At 47.3% G+C, this 14,427-nt stretch overlaps 1 protein-coding gene across 1 annotated transcript; it reads right to left on the bottom strand.

Annotated features, from left to right (window-relative positions):
- Positions 1 to 5,764: 5,764 nt before the first annotated feature.
- Positions 5,765 to 12,152, bottom strand: LOC136508414 (stress response protein nst1-like). Its single transcript, XM_066503081.1, has 3 exons — positions 10,431 to 12,152; positions 9,384 to 10,315; positions 5,765 to 6,275 (listed from the first exon to the last, which is right to left on the bottom strand). The coding sequence occupies exons 1-3, from the start codon at positions 11,757 to 11,759 to the stop codon at positions 6,107 to 6,109; spliced, it is 2,430 nt and encodes an 809-aa protein (XP_066359178.1). The 5' UTR covers positions 11,760 to 12,152; the 3' UTR covers positions 5,765 to 6,106.
- Positions 12,153 to 14,427: the final 2,275 nt, after the last annotated feature.

Here is a 14,427-nt window from a genome sequence, read left to right as displayed (position 1 = left end):
ATAAGAGTATATATACACCCTTTCTAAAACAGTCACCGTACCCGACCCCTTCCTCATGTTAAAAAACCTAGTGGCAAGGTTCACGGAAACAAACGACTGAGTAAGGATGGTCGGACTGCGAGAAACCTACGCCCTAGCGGCTACGGCACCTTGCTTACCAGCGTGATCAGAGTTTCCCTCCTACACCTCAAACTCTACAGTCTTAACAAACAGAAGGGTCAGAACGCATTAACCCCTTTTCACACATAAAAAGAGAGAAAAACAAATTTGTTCACACCGAAACAAAAGAATAGATTTGATCAAACGAAATGACAAGTTTGTTTAAACGATACATAAGGGTCAGAACTTGTTCGCTTGTTACAAGAATGACCACCCGACCTATCTAACTAACTAGCCCCTCCGAGGGAGAACTGTCTTCTATCTTTTCCACCAGGTCCTATGAAAGGGGAGCCACCGCCGTCTCCATCACCTCCACCTCATGGACTTCATAGCCCAGCGTGTAGCCATGGCTCATTGCCTCTAGATTGATGTTGTCCCCATAATGAGAACGAGCAATCACGAAGCACTGTTTGACCCCGGCATGAAGGGCACTCCTCTCGAGCTAGCGCACTCGAGCCGTGATCTCAACGGCACGAGCCATGAGCAAGCTAGTCCCCTCCGACCACGCCACTTGAAGGTCATCGCAGACCACTCCGAGGGCGGTGGTCAGGATATCAAGCTCATCATTCTCTGCCTAAAGATTCCTCCTCACCTCGGCAAGGTCCATAACCAGCCCGATAGAAATGCTCTCGGCCTTCAGCTTCTGAGTCATCACGCTTTCAAGCATGGCCTAGAGTGAGCCGACCTTCTGCTGCATGTCGTCATGCTCTTGGCAGGCCTGGTCACACTCTCGGAAAGCCTGATCGCGCTCCTCGTGAGCCACGCCACGTTCCGAGCGGAGCCTCTCCATGGTTTGGAGCTGTTCAACCTGCTCCTTGCGTAGCCGAGCGACCGCCATGGCCTCTAGGCTCGCCCTCCTCTCTAGGGTCATGAGCTTCTCCTCAGCCCCCAGCTTTAGTTCCCCTTCCTTCTCAACCTCGGCCAGAAGGTCAAGGATCCGCTGGTGGGTCTCGGCGTCCTTTTGGAGCAACTCATCCCGCTCCTTCCTGACCCTAAAGACTTCCTTGTTGCCCTTCCGCGACCTCACCGATAGGGTCTCGAATGCCTTCTCGGCCTCATCAACATCCTGACGGGCCTCGGCCACCCACGACCGAAGATTGTCCGCCTCCTCGGCGAGGGGGAGTTAGCTCGACCACCCTTTGTTGGGCGGCGACAAGTTGAGCTGTTACCTCCCCGCGTAGTCGCGCCTCCTCGACGAGGCGGTCCCAGGCCTCCTTCTACTGATGAAGGAACTGAGATTTCCCCCGGCTGCGAGCTATGAGGGACTGTAGGAAGATGATGGTTAGGATACATAAAGCATACAAAGAAGGATAAGGGCAAAAAGTAGGACCAAACAATACCCGGCCGGAGGGAAACGACGACGTCGCGCAATGCACCCATGGCGTGGTTCAAGGCCTCGAGCATGGATGTGATCCCTACGTCGAGGCTCTCCTGCTCCATGCTCTTGGTGGCATCGTCAAGAGTGAAAAGCGTCGACGCCGGATCCACTGGAGTAGGGGCTCGCCCCATGTAGGCGAGCCACTACCCATCGACGTTAGGGCCAGGGACGACTCTCTGCCGGCTCCAAGCACTGTCGATCCCTCTTGTCGTGAGCCTGTGACGTCCCCACCGGGACGCCCCCTTCGGCAACGGAAGGGGTCAGCGGTGCGGACGCTGACCCCTCCCAGCACCACGACTCTCGGGGACCCCTCGGCCGTGTCCCCCTCTATTCGGCCCATGCCAGGCGCCATCACTTGGGTCACCGATGGCACGGGTCGCTCTGGTGCCTCAGGCGCCGCTGCGGTTGCGCCTGACTATGACCCATCTGTCACGGCCGCCGCCACCTCCACCTATGTTGGTGGGGTCATGACCGGCTGCGTCGCGCTCGCCATGGTAGGTGCCACGAGCGCGGTCGGTAGCCTCATCCGCCCCGTCGTCGATAGCGGTATCATGGCCATCGCTAGCTGCTCCGCACCCTCCAAAGGCGCCCCTTGAACCCCCACGTCCATCCGTCCTTCCAAGGGCACGAGCGCCACCGTAGGCAACACCTAACCGGATGGCGATGCTGTCACACTGGCGCCGCTCCCACTCAAAATGGGTGCGACACCAGCCGACGGCTGCCACCTCAATTAGAGGGCGACACTCTTCTTCGGCGCCAGCGCCAAAGGATTACACTGCCTGCCAACGCTGCAAGGGACGAAAAGCATAAGTCATGATGAAATCCGACCAAAACAGGAACAAAATAGAGGAACTGATAACTCACCTCAGCGCCATCGGGCGGTAGATGTGTTTGGGGGACGAACCCCTCGACCTTTGCTTTGCCTCATCGGAACAAGGCCATTTCGAGTCCGCCCCCTACTCCTAGGTAGGGGGGGCTCGCTCCCCTTGGCTCTTGGGGCGCGACGACGGAGCTGCCTACCTCCGCTGGCACCTCGGGTGCGACAGTAGAGCTGCCCGCCTCTATTGGCTCCTAGGGCAGGCCAACGGTATGGCCCACCTCCGTCGGCTCCCTAGACGTACCCTCCCCTCTGTGGAACGGGAAGGGTCCTGACGCCTATAAGGACAAACCGATACCTATCAACGCATCCTCGTTCTCCAGTTTGTCCCATTCAATATCGTCGGCTACCTCGTCATCGTCACCATCATCATCATCATCACTATCAGTGTCCTCCCCTCGTTCTCGTGCTTACAGCTTCCACTGCTTCTTCCTTTTCTTGTCCTCCGCCTTCCTCAGCTGCTCGCCCTTGGCGCAATTCACCGTCCTCATGGCTGAATCCCTTGGCAACGACGCCAGGTGATCCATGTGGATGAGGTCCCTCGGCTGGTCCCGCCCCTCTCAAAGTTAGTATCAAGGGGTCGGGAAATCGATTGAAGAGAAGGCAAGAGAAAGGAAAACTTACGAAGACGACGTGGCCTGGCTCCGGCCGCATCGGAGGATCCCCAGCACTGGGTAAATGAATTCAAGGGGGCACCTGCGTCATCCCGCGAAGGCTCCATTGCCTCCTTGATGCGTTGCACGATCTCAGAGTTGGGGAGCATCCCCTCGGCGAGCGTCGTTCTGTCAAACGACGCCTCGGGCGCCATCGCATATAGCGGGAGCGCGCGTGTCATCAACGACGCCACCCTCCTTGCGTGGTAGGCCCCTATGATGCCTGACCCCTTCAGGCCGCTCTCCTTCAGGATGTGGATGGCGGTGATGTGGTCTCGGATCTTCTGCTTGTCCTTCTCTAGGACGCCCCATTTCCTCCACGGCTCCGGGGCCTCTTCGATTAGGCGCCCGGTGAACTCTGGTAGAGGGGCAGCGACGTCGTTCTTGAGGTAGAACCACTGCGAGTGCCACCCCTTGTTCAACGTCGAGAGCCGCATGGACGGGTACTCGCCGACCGGATTGTTCCGAAGTTGGATGCCAGCGCACCCCATTGGCATATGCAGCTCCTACCTACCGCTTTTCTCCCTCTTCTTCTGGAGGGTGATGGTGAAGAAGTACCTCCACAAGTCAAAGTTGGGGCTGATCCCTAGGAATCCCTCACATAGGGTGACGAACGCCGCCATGTGCTGGATTCCGTTGGGATTGAGATGCTGCAGCTCGATCCTTGTAGTAGTGCTGCAGTCCTTGAAGAAATTTGTGGGTGGGGGTCACAAACCCACGCTCGTGGAAGTGGGCGAACAACACCACATAGCCGTCAGGCGGCGACAGCAAGTCCTCCTCACCGGACGGCAGCCACTCCTCGGCCGAGGTCCTCGCGCAGAGAAGACCACGACGGACAAGGCCCTCCATGTGCTAGAAGGTGATGTCGGAACGACACCACAGATCCTTTGGAGGTGGGGGCGGATGGATGTGGGCTCAACGGCGGCGGAGATACGGAGGCAGGAAACCTAAGCAATTGGCGGCGGCGGTCATGGCTGCGGAGGCAATGATGCAAGGTATGGAACCCGGAGGGCTAACCCTTTGGTTTTATAGGGGCGACGGGTGCGAGGAAACCAACCACCCGCCTAAATCTCTGCGCCTGCCACGATATGCCACCATGTCTCGCCGAACGTTTCGCCTCTCCGGATGGGCCACGACCCATCACAGGTAAGAGGAATATAGAGCTAAAAACGCTACTACGGCCCGTCTAGGCCCAGGAGTTCGAAGGTTGGCCCACCGACGGGTTCGACAATCGCTCCGGGTGCCTTTTAAAGTGAGGGGTGGAAAGGGATGGGTCCACTAGCGGCCAGAACCTGGGCGCGTGAGCGCCGCAGGCATCCCAGCCCACGTTCGAGTCTCGACCGGATTCGATCCATGGTTTTTCCTCGAAGAAAGGCAGAGAGCCCTCGGGACCGGTTGAACGGACCCGAGAACTATATGGATTAATCGCTGAGAATCTAGAGCCGGTCACCAGCTGACCCAAGCCGGATCCCCACGAATGGGATGTCGGGGCCCTACTCGGACTAGCCCGTTAACGACTCACCGAGCACCATGATTCGTCCGTAGAGGAAAACCATGACACGGCTCGGCCCCTCCGTTTTTATCGAAAAAAACGCTTGAGGGAAGGCAATCACAAAGACGAGCCGATCCTCGACCGAACCCCTGCTATGGGTGGAGGCTCGAGAAAAGTTAAACTCACACAAAGGCCGAACGCTAACCGCTTTGGCGATAGACTAATAATCTCATAAATATGTTATGTCATATATGTGATACTACCAGAGATATGTAATCCTGAAAAAAATATTTTTTAATAAGAGGTCATGAGAAATAATTATTGTATTTTGATGAATGCAAAACCGCTGATCGATTTGACCGGTAAACCACTGGGTGGAACGGGTGAATCCCCGCTGATTCGACGTATGGTCTGCCTTTTTGTTCTATATATGGCTCGTACTGCCTGGCCGTGGTGGAGACGTGGAGTGCAGCAGGATAACATGAGCAGCCGCCCTACCCGACGGCGACGGCGATGGAGCTGCACCAAACTCCTCAGGATATTCTACTCCTGTTCTGCCATTCTGGAATAGTTTAGCTTCATCTAGCTCATGGCGTCCAGTGCAGCATGCGAGCAGTCAGCAAAATCTGCTGCGTGCGAGCAGCCAAGCACGAGCACGAGCACATGGATGGATAGACCTTTCTTTCGTCTTATACTCTGCATACATCAACCAATGGATGGGCTTCGTCAGAATGCGTGCAGATATAACATATGAAACCGGTGCACATTTTCACCAGAGCACAAACAAGTTGGGCAGGCTGCGTGGTCGCTAGTGCCTACTAGTGGCCAGTAGATGCTCACCAGTGAGTCTTGCAGGTAGCATATGCATGGCCGTCGCACCCACCAGTCAGTCCACCACACAACTCCACAGGCAAAACCACCTCCCCACTTCCCAGCCCACCACCTATCACAGCATCTCTGCAGTCTGCACTTAGTCACACATACGGGCTTACGGCACCAAGCTGGATCAGTAAATGCGTGCACCACTTCTCCCATGATAAACCCTTTCTTCTGTCTATCACAAAACAAGAGGATATAATAACCCCTTTCTTCTATTACAGCATCCACCTCCCTCCACTACCTTCCACTTTCAATTTATCACAGAATCAGCCCACACAATAACATACACAATGTTAACGGCAACATAAAAACCAAAATCAACCCAGAAACACAGCTGATGACTACAGCCGTGGATGGATCGATCGCCTGTGCACGACGACAAGTCCCCATATCCCCATTTTCATTGAATCCCAAAGTCAGTATGACGGAAATAATGCGCAAGAGAAAGAAAAAAACATCAGGTAAAACAAGGCCTAATGCAATGCATCGACGCATGTTAACAGGTGAGGGTGAGTGCTAGGAAACAAAATGACCTCATATCTTTTTTTTGCATCATCAAGGAACACAGTCCAGCTTATCTCCTCGGTAAGACGGTAACCCTACAAGAGAGGAGGCAAGGAAGCCTTGGCTCCACATTTTTTTCCCTTCCTTCTATTATAAAAGTCTGCTCATTCTATGCTCTCTTTTTCATTGAATGTTTCATTGAATGACCACAGTGACTGTACATCAGGACTTGCTGAAGAAAACAAGCCAACACCACCGCCAACATGTGCACCGGACGGTGACAGGATATGCCCGCCACCACCTTCCTGAGCTCCATTCAGCGCCAGTTCCTCCCTGTGTAAACAATAATCCCAACAGTCATGAGCTCTGGCGTTTTCGCTTTTATCAATCAACAATGGTAAAAAGAAAAAAAAAATAAACGTGAGTTCAGGTATAAGATATTGATAGTTTAGGGTTCTTCATGAATTCTATCACAGAAAGAAAGGCGGAACAAAAGGAAAATCTACATATGTTTAAATACTTTCTCTTGCCTTCAGAACAGCCTGTCTCATTCAATTGATTTTCATAGTTTTCCACCTACAAGGTCTAGTGAAATTGCACAATAGCCAACCATAACACCCAAAGGGCACAACACACATGGTAATAGGTAAAGATATCAGGCACACAAAGTGTCATGCAGGTCATATGTACTCAACTTCAAGCTAACAGGTTCCGCGGTGCAAGCCAAGCTATAAACTCAAAACAAGAAAATTCAAACACCAATAGACTGACTCCAAACTAAAAAAAAAAACAAGCAAGCTATCTTGCACCTTGCACAAAATATGCAAATGAGACTTAAAACTTCACAACATAAGACTTGAAACTTCACAAATAGGATGGCCATGGCCCATGTGTTCAACTAGTTCTACCAAATTACCATCATCTATCCATTTTGCAGCCCGCTGATAGGCTGAAGGGCCTCAGTCCTGCGTGTAGTATGGTCTCTAGGAACTAGAACTCCAACAAGACTAGAATGAATGGGCCATGCTGAGCAAACTTAACATCAGTTTTTTTATGTTCCTCTGAGCCACATTTTGATGTGGGTAGCAGCCCACTTGCGTAAATTGTGTGCATGTATCTCCTGCAGTCAGTCATGGGATAAGATTGAACACCCCATATAGGGCCATGTCTCGAATCCTCCCTAGAATCTAGTTGTATCCTAACTCCTAAGTTCCTAACTAGACTAAACTTCCATAATACATGGACTCGGCCACATGTTCTTGAGCCACGGTACCTTTACATCTTTAAGCATCAAAGGGGACTGCCCTACCCATTCAAACAAAAAAAAATTAACAAACAAGCTAACAGTTACCACCTTAGAAAACGTTTTCCACTGCATGCCTAATGAAGCAACAGATTGAGCTGACACCCTATAATAAGCCTCATTAACAACAAGGTCGAACAGGATGCAGTCACCAATCATCAGTTCATCACTAGTGAATATTTCTATAAGAACATTAAACCTTGGCAAAATATAGATCAGTAGTTCCCCATAAATAAAACCATATGTTCAAGGATTGTGGCACTGCATAATCCACAGGCCAATATTTAATTCTCCATTTTGAACTTGGAGTCAACTGAGTTTCAGTCAATCTAAAGCTCATATAATCAATTTATCATGTCTTCATGGCCACAATCACACAAGACCATCCCGATCTTACTATATACATAAATTTAAACTAAAAAACACTTGCTATCAACCAATACATAACAAATTGTCTGCAACAGAACAGCTTAGCCTGCAGCGAGATCTAATTTTTCACAATCTCATTCTAGCCTAGATTTTTCCCAAGAGAAGCAGCCCATCAACCAATACATAACTCAACAAATTGTCTGCAACAGAACAGCTTAGCCTGCAGTGAAATCTAATTTTTCACAACCTAATTCTAGCCTCTAATTTTTCCCGAAGCCCACAACATTAAAATACACTAAACCAACACAGCCAACGAAAGATATGAATGTAGAAGGCAAAGCTGAAGTGGACTGATAGGTGATAGCTACTAGTCCATGTATCCGAACAGCACAGGACTAAACTTTAGTCACCTAACAATTAGTTCCAGTAACTAGTGGACTAACAACTAGTCCTAGCCTCCTAGGTGATCCAAACAGGCCCTAATGCATTGAACATTATGGTTCAACAGCTGCATATAATTTCAGAAGAACACAACATTATGACCAGGGGCAGAACATTAGCTAACAATCCAAGAGTTCATGATGACAATTACCCATCTGCCTTTGGTTTCTGTACCCTTCTTACTGGTCAATTTAGACTGAGCATTTGAGCAATGAATGTGTCTCTGAATTAGCTTAACAAAAAAAAATTACTTACCACAAAATTTCTAGCAGGCCTGAAACAAAACTGTAGCCAACTCAATTGTTAACAATGCCATTGTTGCAACAAAAATCTTGGCTGACTATATTTAGTGCAATTGTGTTTATGTTCAGTAATCACAACCAGTCGACCAAATTATGCAACCAGCTCAGACACAATCCTAGCTAGCTAATTATTCATGATGGCAGTTTGTCAATTCAACTGCAGTGTAGAACTGTTAATACCATATGTCCATACATCAAGGAAAAACGATCCATGAAAGAGAGAGATACCATAAACACATATCTGCAGTTTAAGTGTTCTAAAAAGCTTCAGGTGCTAGGCACGAAGCAGGGTGGCATCTAGACCCTAGTCATGGTTAAGCAGATGCTTGGATAGACTACACGGCAATTAGGTGCAAGCAGGATGGTAGCGCCCAGCATATAGTCACACTTTTTAGTAGCAACTTTAAACACCAAAATTGGTTTGACTGATTCATGAAACATATGCTAAAACCTAGAAGAACCCGAACTGCATGTACTTCTTATAAACAAAATACATGGTAAACTTCAACCTAATGATTGGAGAATAAAGAGCATGGTACCTTTAAATTTTCAAAGAAGAAAGGATCATCCAAACTCACACATTCAAATGGGTTCAATAATTTGAGTATCAGTTAAACACTCAGTTATACTACGATAATGCACTTTGCTTTTCAATGGTCTCTCATTTCTATACATAAATTCCTTGTTTGAAATAAGTAGTATTCCACGATTAGACATGGAGATTTCACACGTGTGTGTAACTATGTATATACAAATTCACACAAACAATATTGAATAATTATCATAAAAAACTGTCAATACTTTGGTGCTTAAACGCATCGATACATAGAGCTAAGCAGTGAAGTGGAAAACCTGAATGACAGCATGAAACAAGCATTGCATCTGGGGGAAGGACAAAACTATTCTCTAATGAGTTATTATACCAAATTTCCAGCCCAAGTTAACAGTATAAGATGATCAGCAGTGATGAAAACCTTTGTGGCAGAAAATTTTCTGAAAAGAAAAAGGACATCAGAAAGTACTTACTTGGGCCACAAAGAACCAGGCGGCCCAAAGGGGTGTTCGCGGGCTGATTTGTTTGGAGACCCAAAAACCAAGTCGTTGTGTAATTTTCCAGGCATTTCATGTGAAAGGAACAGGCTTGGTGTATCAGGTGGCAATTGCTGGAAAGGTGCTTTCTGCAGCCATGGATCACTGTCATTCAAACCAGTACCCAGGGAACTTATTGCTCCACCTCCGCTGCTGAAAAGGTTGGCACTATGGTTGAATTGATTTGTGTTTTGCCGAAGCCACTGGCTCTGAGGACCTTGCAGACCTAAACTTTCCTGAACCAATGGTGTGCTCCACATTTGCCATGTGCCTTGTTCACTGCTAGTCTCAGGCAGAATGGAACCACCAGGACCTCTTGCAACTGATGAGTGCGGGGGCTTGATAGGCTTTTCTTCAGCCATACGAGATCTTGAGAGAGGAGACTCAATTGGTGAAGGCCTCCCATGTGATTCTTTCATAACGTCACTTGAGAGGAATCCACAATCTAAGTCTGGAGGGAAGTTATCTAGAGATTCTGAAACTGGCCCAAGTAATGCAATTGCATCTGGATCATAGCATGGGTCCTCAAATTGCTCTGGTTCTTCAAGCAGTGTTGATTCCGCATCATCATAGAAGGGCATATGTCCAGCAGGAAAATGTAGTGGGTTACTGGGAGGTGCTCCATTAAGCGGTGGAAAACCTGGAAATTGCATGGACTGGCTTGAACTTGGCTTGTAGTCCAGAGGAGGATACTGAGAGAGAAATGTATGAGCATTGTTTATTTGAGCTCCATTTGGTTCTGGCTTCCGAATCATATCATGAGCTGAAGTTGTAACATCAGGACAAGGGGACACTGATGCTGAACGACTAAACAGCTGATGCCAAGACTTTTTAAGGCCAGTAGGGTGTGGCTGCACATTTGGACTAACCTGCATATAGCATAATTGGAAGATTTGAGATGGAAATTCAGGTAAAAATATAACTAATGCAATTGGTTCGAATAACAAGAATTTACAATAAAATAGCAATGCCCTTGTTACTCACAGGTCGATTAAAATTAGTCCATGCATTTCTAGTTTCTCCAGCTGTAGCAGATTTGCCTGTAGCTTGTGTGGCTGCATGCTGGACATCTCTTTTGATTGCATTACCCTGGTCAGTTGCAGGAACTACAGGTCTACTAAGCTTGCTAGCTTGAGGGGCAGGGGCCTGAGCACTTCTGCCAAAGAAGGAACCACCGCCAAACCCTCTTGAAGAAGATAAGAAACCACCTGTCATACGGCCAAAGTATTTCGATCTGCTCTCCCCTGTTTTATTACTGTGATTGTTAGAATCAATGTAATGAGGCTTGTAACCCTCACGCCTGTCCAAGTCACTCTTTCTGTCAAAGTCTCGCTTCCTATCGCCTTCTCGGCCCAATCTTCTATCAATGTCCTCACAATCTGAATTGCTCTTGCTTGACCCCTTGTCCTCTTTCTTCTTCCTCTCCTGACGCCGCTTCTCTGCCTCCTTCCTAGCATCCTTCTCCCCAACAGGGGTAGCGCTTTTTGACCGCTCCTCGGCCTTTGCTTTTTCATCCCTCAGCTTCCTGCGTTCCTCTACTAGCTTAGCCATCTCCTCTCGCTGCTTCCTTTCCTCCTCCTCCAGCATTTCCCTCTCCAGCCTTGCCAGTCTCTTCTCTTCCGCCTTCCTTCTCGACTTCTCGGTCCTGCTCTCCTCGGCTTTTCCTCCATTCTCTCCTCTCTTTGCCAACCTTTTACCATCTATGCTCAAACCCTCACCATCCCCTGAGGATGTAAACCTGAATATATTCCTCAATAACCACATCATTGCTGTCGAGCAAAAGGACGAAAGCAAGGGCCACGAGAACCCCAAGAAGGAGCTGTTATTGGCGGAGGAGCAGCGCAGGTCCAGCCAATATCCACAATCCTGAGCACAAGGCCATCCGGTGGGGGCCTTCCCAGCTGAATTGAGGTCGAGCACAGGGCGCTTAGAGACATGGCCGCAGTAAGAGCACATGAACTTACCGCCGCCGGGGTTCTGGTCCTTGTACGGGTTGCTGCAGTTGCGGCAGCGCCGGGTTGCGGTCTTGCGGAGCTTGTGGAGCTCGAGGGCGTGGGCGCGGCGCTCCTCGCGGAGGCGCGCGGAGCGGCGGGCGCGCCAGAGGGAGAGGCGCGGGAGGAGGATCTCGTACCAGAAGAGGGTGAGAAGGAGGACGGAGACGCAGGCGAGGCGCGGGGAGGTGACCTCGAAGCGGTAGGCGGCTGGGAGGAGCAGCTGGGTGGCGGCCCAGATGACGATGAGCGGGACGACGAGCCACGGGAGCATGGTGGCGACGCGCCGCGACCAGCGCTGCACGGCGCACAGCGTACACATTGATTATCCGCCCGCCTCCGCCGCCCTCACGCCCTGCTGGATCGCCAGCGCCGTCGCTCGGCTCGGACCCTTGAAGGCGGGTGGGTGGGGGTTGCTTGCTCGGTCGGTAATGCTGCGATTCGATTTTGGGGGAGGAGGGGAAACCCTCGAATGGGGGCGAGGCAGCGAGGGCCGGGGAGGGGAACAAAAGGCGGCTGCTTTTTGTGGAGATGCGAGATGCGGAAGCTAGGAGAGCGTGGGAAGGGTGGATTCGAGGGAGGGGAGCTCGAGGTGGGCGATGGCCATGGCGAAAACCCTAGCTTTTCAATCCCTTTCTCTTCCTCCTATTTGGATTTGGATTGGCTGCTTGAATTTTTTCTCTCTGTCTCTAGGTGCCTCGGTGGGCAAGGAAGGTAGACCAAGAAATTCTACAGATAACCCTTCATCCACTGTCTTCCATTTGTGTCTAAATAGAAAAACTTCCAATTTTTTCTTTGCAGCTCTTGTGTTTATATATAATATCTCTCCACTGAGCGATTTGCGAAAAAAAACATTAATTTACATTATCCATAAGCATAAAGAGATATATACTTACGCGTGACGTAACTTATAAAGTAAAAAATAATGAGTTTCGCATATAAATCGTGCACGTTTATATTATCAACGTAACGCCTCATCTAGCACGTGTGGCGCACGCAACGGCGGTTTGCGACTTGGAAGAAGTTGTTATTAAGAAAAGCACTAACCGATTTACAAAAAAATATTAATTTAGATTATCGATAAGTATAAAGAGGATGTATACTTATGCGTGACGTAACTTATAAAGTAAAAAATAATGAGTTTCGCATATAAATCGTGCACGTTTATATTGTTGACGTAATGCCTCACCTAGCACGTGTGGCGCACGAAATGGCAGTTTGCGTTTTGGAAGAAGTTGTTATTAAGAAAAGCATTCATATTTTGTCTTGTCATGGAAACTCTTATGTTTATCTCCACTAACCGCTTTACGATTGAAATTATCAATTTAGTCTATCGATAAACACAAACAGATATAAATGTATACATGTCGTAATTTAAAGTAGGAAATGATAATTTCACATATAAGTTGTGCATGTTTGGCAAGACAATACCTCATCTAATAAGTGTGGCGCACGCAATGGCAATTTGTGTTTTGCAAAAAGTTGTTGTTAGGAAAAGTTTTCATTTTTCCCTTATATCATGACAACTCCTACATTTATATCTACTAACCGTTTTGCGATAGAAATTATTAATTTAGACTATCGATAAACACAAAGAGATACAAAACGTATACATCATGTTATAATTTATATTGATAAGCATAAATATATGCTTATGCGTGACATAACTTGTAAAGTGAAAAATAATGAGTTTCGCATATAAATCGTGCACATTTATATTATCAACGTAATGCCTCATCTAGCACGTGTGGCGCACGCAACGGCGGTTTGCATTTTGGAAGAAGTTGTTATTAAGAAAAGCATTCATTTTTCTTTTCATGGCAACTCTTATGATTATCTCTACTAACCGCTTTGCGATTGAAATTATTAATTTAGTCTATGATAAGCATAAACAGATATAAATGTATACATGTCATAATTTAAAGTAGGAAATGATAAATTTCACATATAAGTTGGCATGTTTGGCAAGACAATGCCTCATCTAACAAGTGTGGCACACGCAATGGCAATTCGTGTTTTGCAAAAAGTTGTTGTTAGGAAAAGTTTTCATTTTTCCCTTATATCATGGTACCTCCTACATTTATATCTACTAACCGTTTTGCGATAGAAATTATTAATTTAGACTATCGATAAACATAAAGAGATATAAAACATATACATCATGTTATAATTTAAAGTAGAAAATGATAAGTTTCACGTATAAGTCGTGCAAGTTTACCAAGACAATGCCTCATCTAACAAGTGTGGCATACGCAATGGCAAGGTGGGCGATGGCCATGACGAAAAACCTAGCTTTTCAATATCTTTCCTTTTGGATTGCTATTGCTTGATATTTTTATCTCTTTAGGTGGACAAGGAAGGGAAACAAAGAAACTTTGCAGGGTGAGAAACCAGATAATGCTTCATTCACCGTCTTCCAATTGTGTCTAGATAGTAAAACTTTCTATTTTTTCTTTTCAACTCTTGTGTTTATATATCTCCACTAACCGATTTGCGAATAAAAACATTAATTTAGGCTATCGATAAGCATAAAGAGATACAAACTTATGTGTGATGTAATATATGTCCACTAACCGATTTACGAATAAAAACAATAAGTTAGGCTATCAATAAGCATAAAGAGATACAAACTTATTCATGACGTAATTTATAAAGTAAAAAATAATGAGATTCACAAATAAGTTGTGCATGTTTGTTAAATATGCCTCATCTAGCATGTGTGGCGCACGCAATGACAATTTGTATTTTGCAAAGTTATTATTAACAAAAGCTTTCATTTTTTCTTGTCGTGGCGACCCTTATGTTTATCTCCACTAACCGCTTTGCGATTGAAATTATTAATTTAGTCTATCTGTAAGCATAAAGAGATATGCATGCCATAATTTTAAGTAGAAAATGATAAATTTCACATATAAGTCGTGCATGTTTGCCAAGACAATGTCAATAAGTGTGGGGCATGCAATGGCATTTTGTGTTCTGCAAAAAAATTA

The sequence above is a fragment of the Miscanthus floridulus genome, chromosome 15 (assembly GCF_019320115.1).
Source record: "Miscanthus floridulus cultivar M001 chromosome 15, ASM1932011v1, whole genome shotgun sequence".
Classification (NCBI taxonomy): Eukaryota; Viridiplantae; Streptophyta; class Magnoliopsida; order Poales; family Poaceae; genus Miscanthus; species Miscanthus floridulus.
The sequence above is the reverse complement of the archived record's forward strand: the minus strand, read 5'-3'. Positions and strand labels throughout refer to the sequence as shown.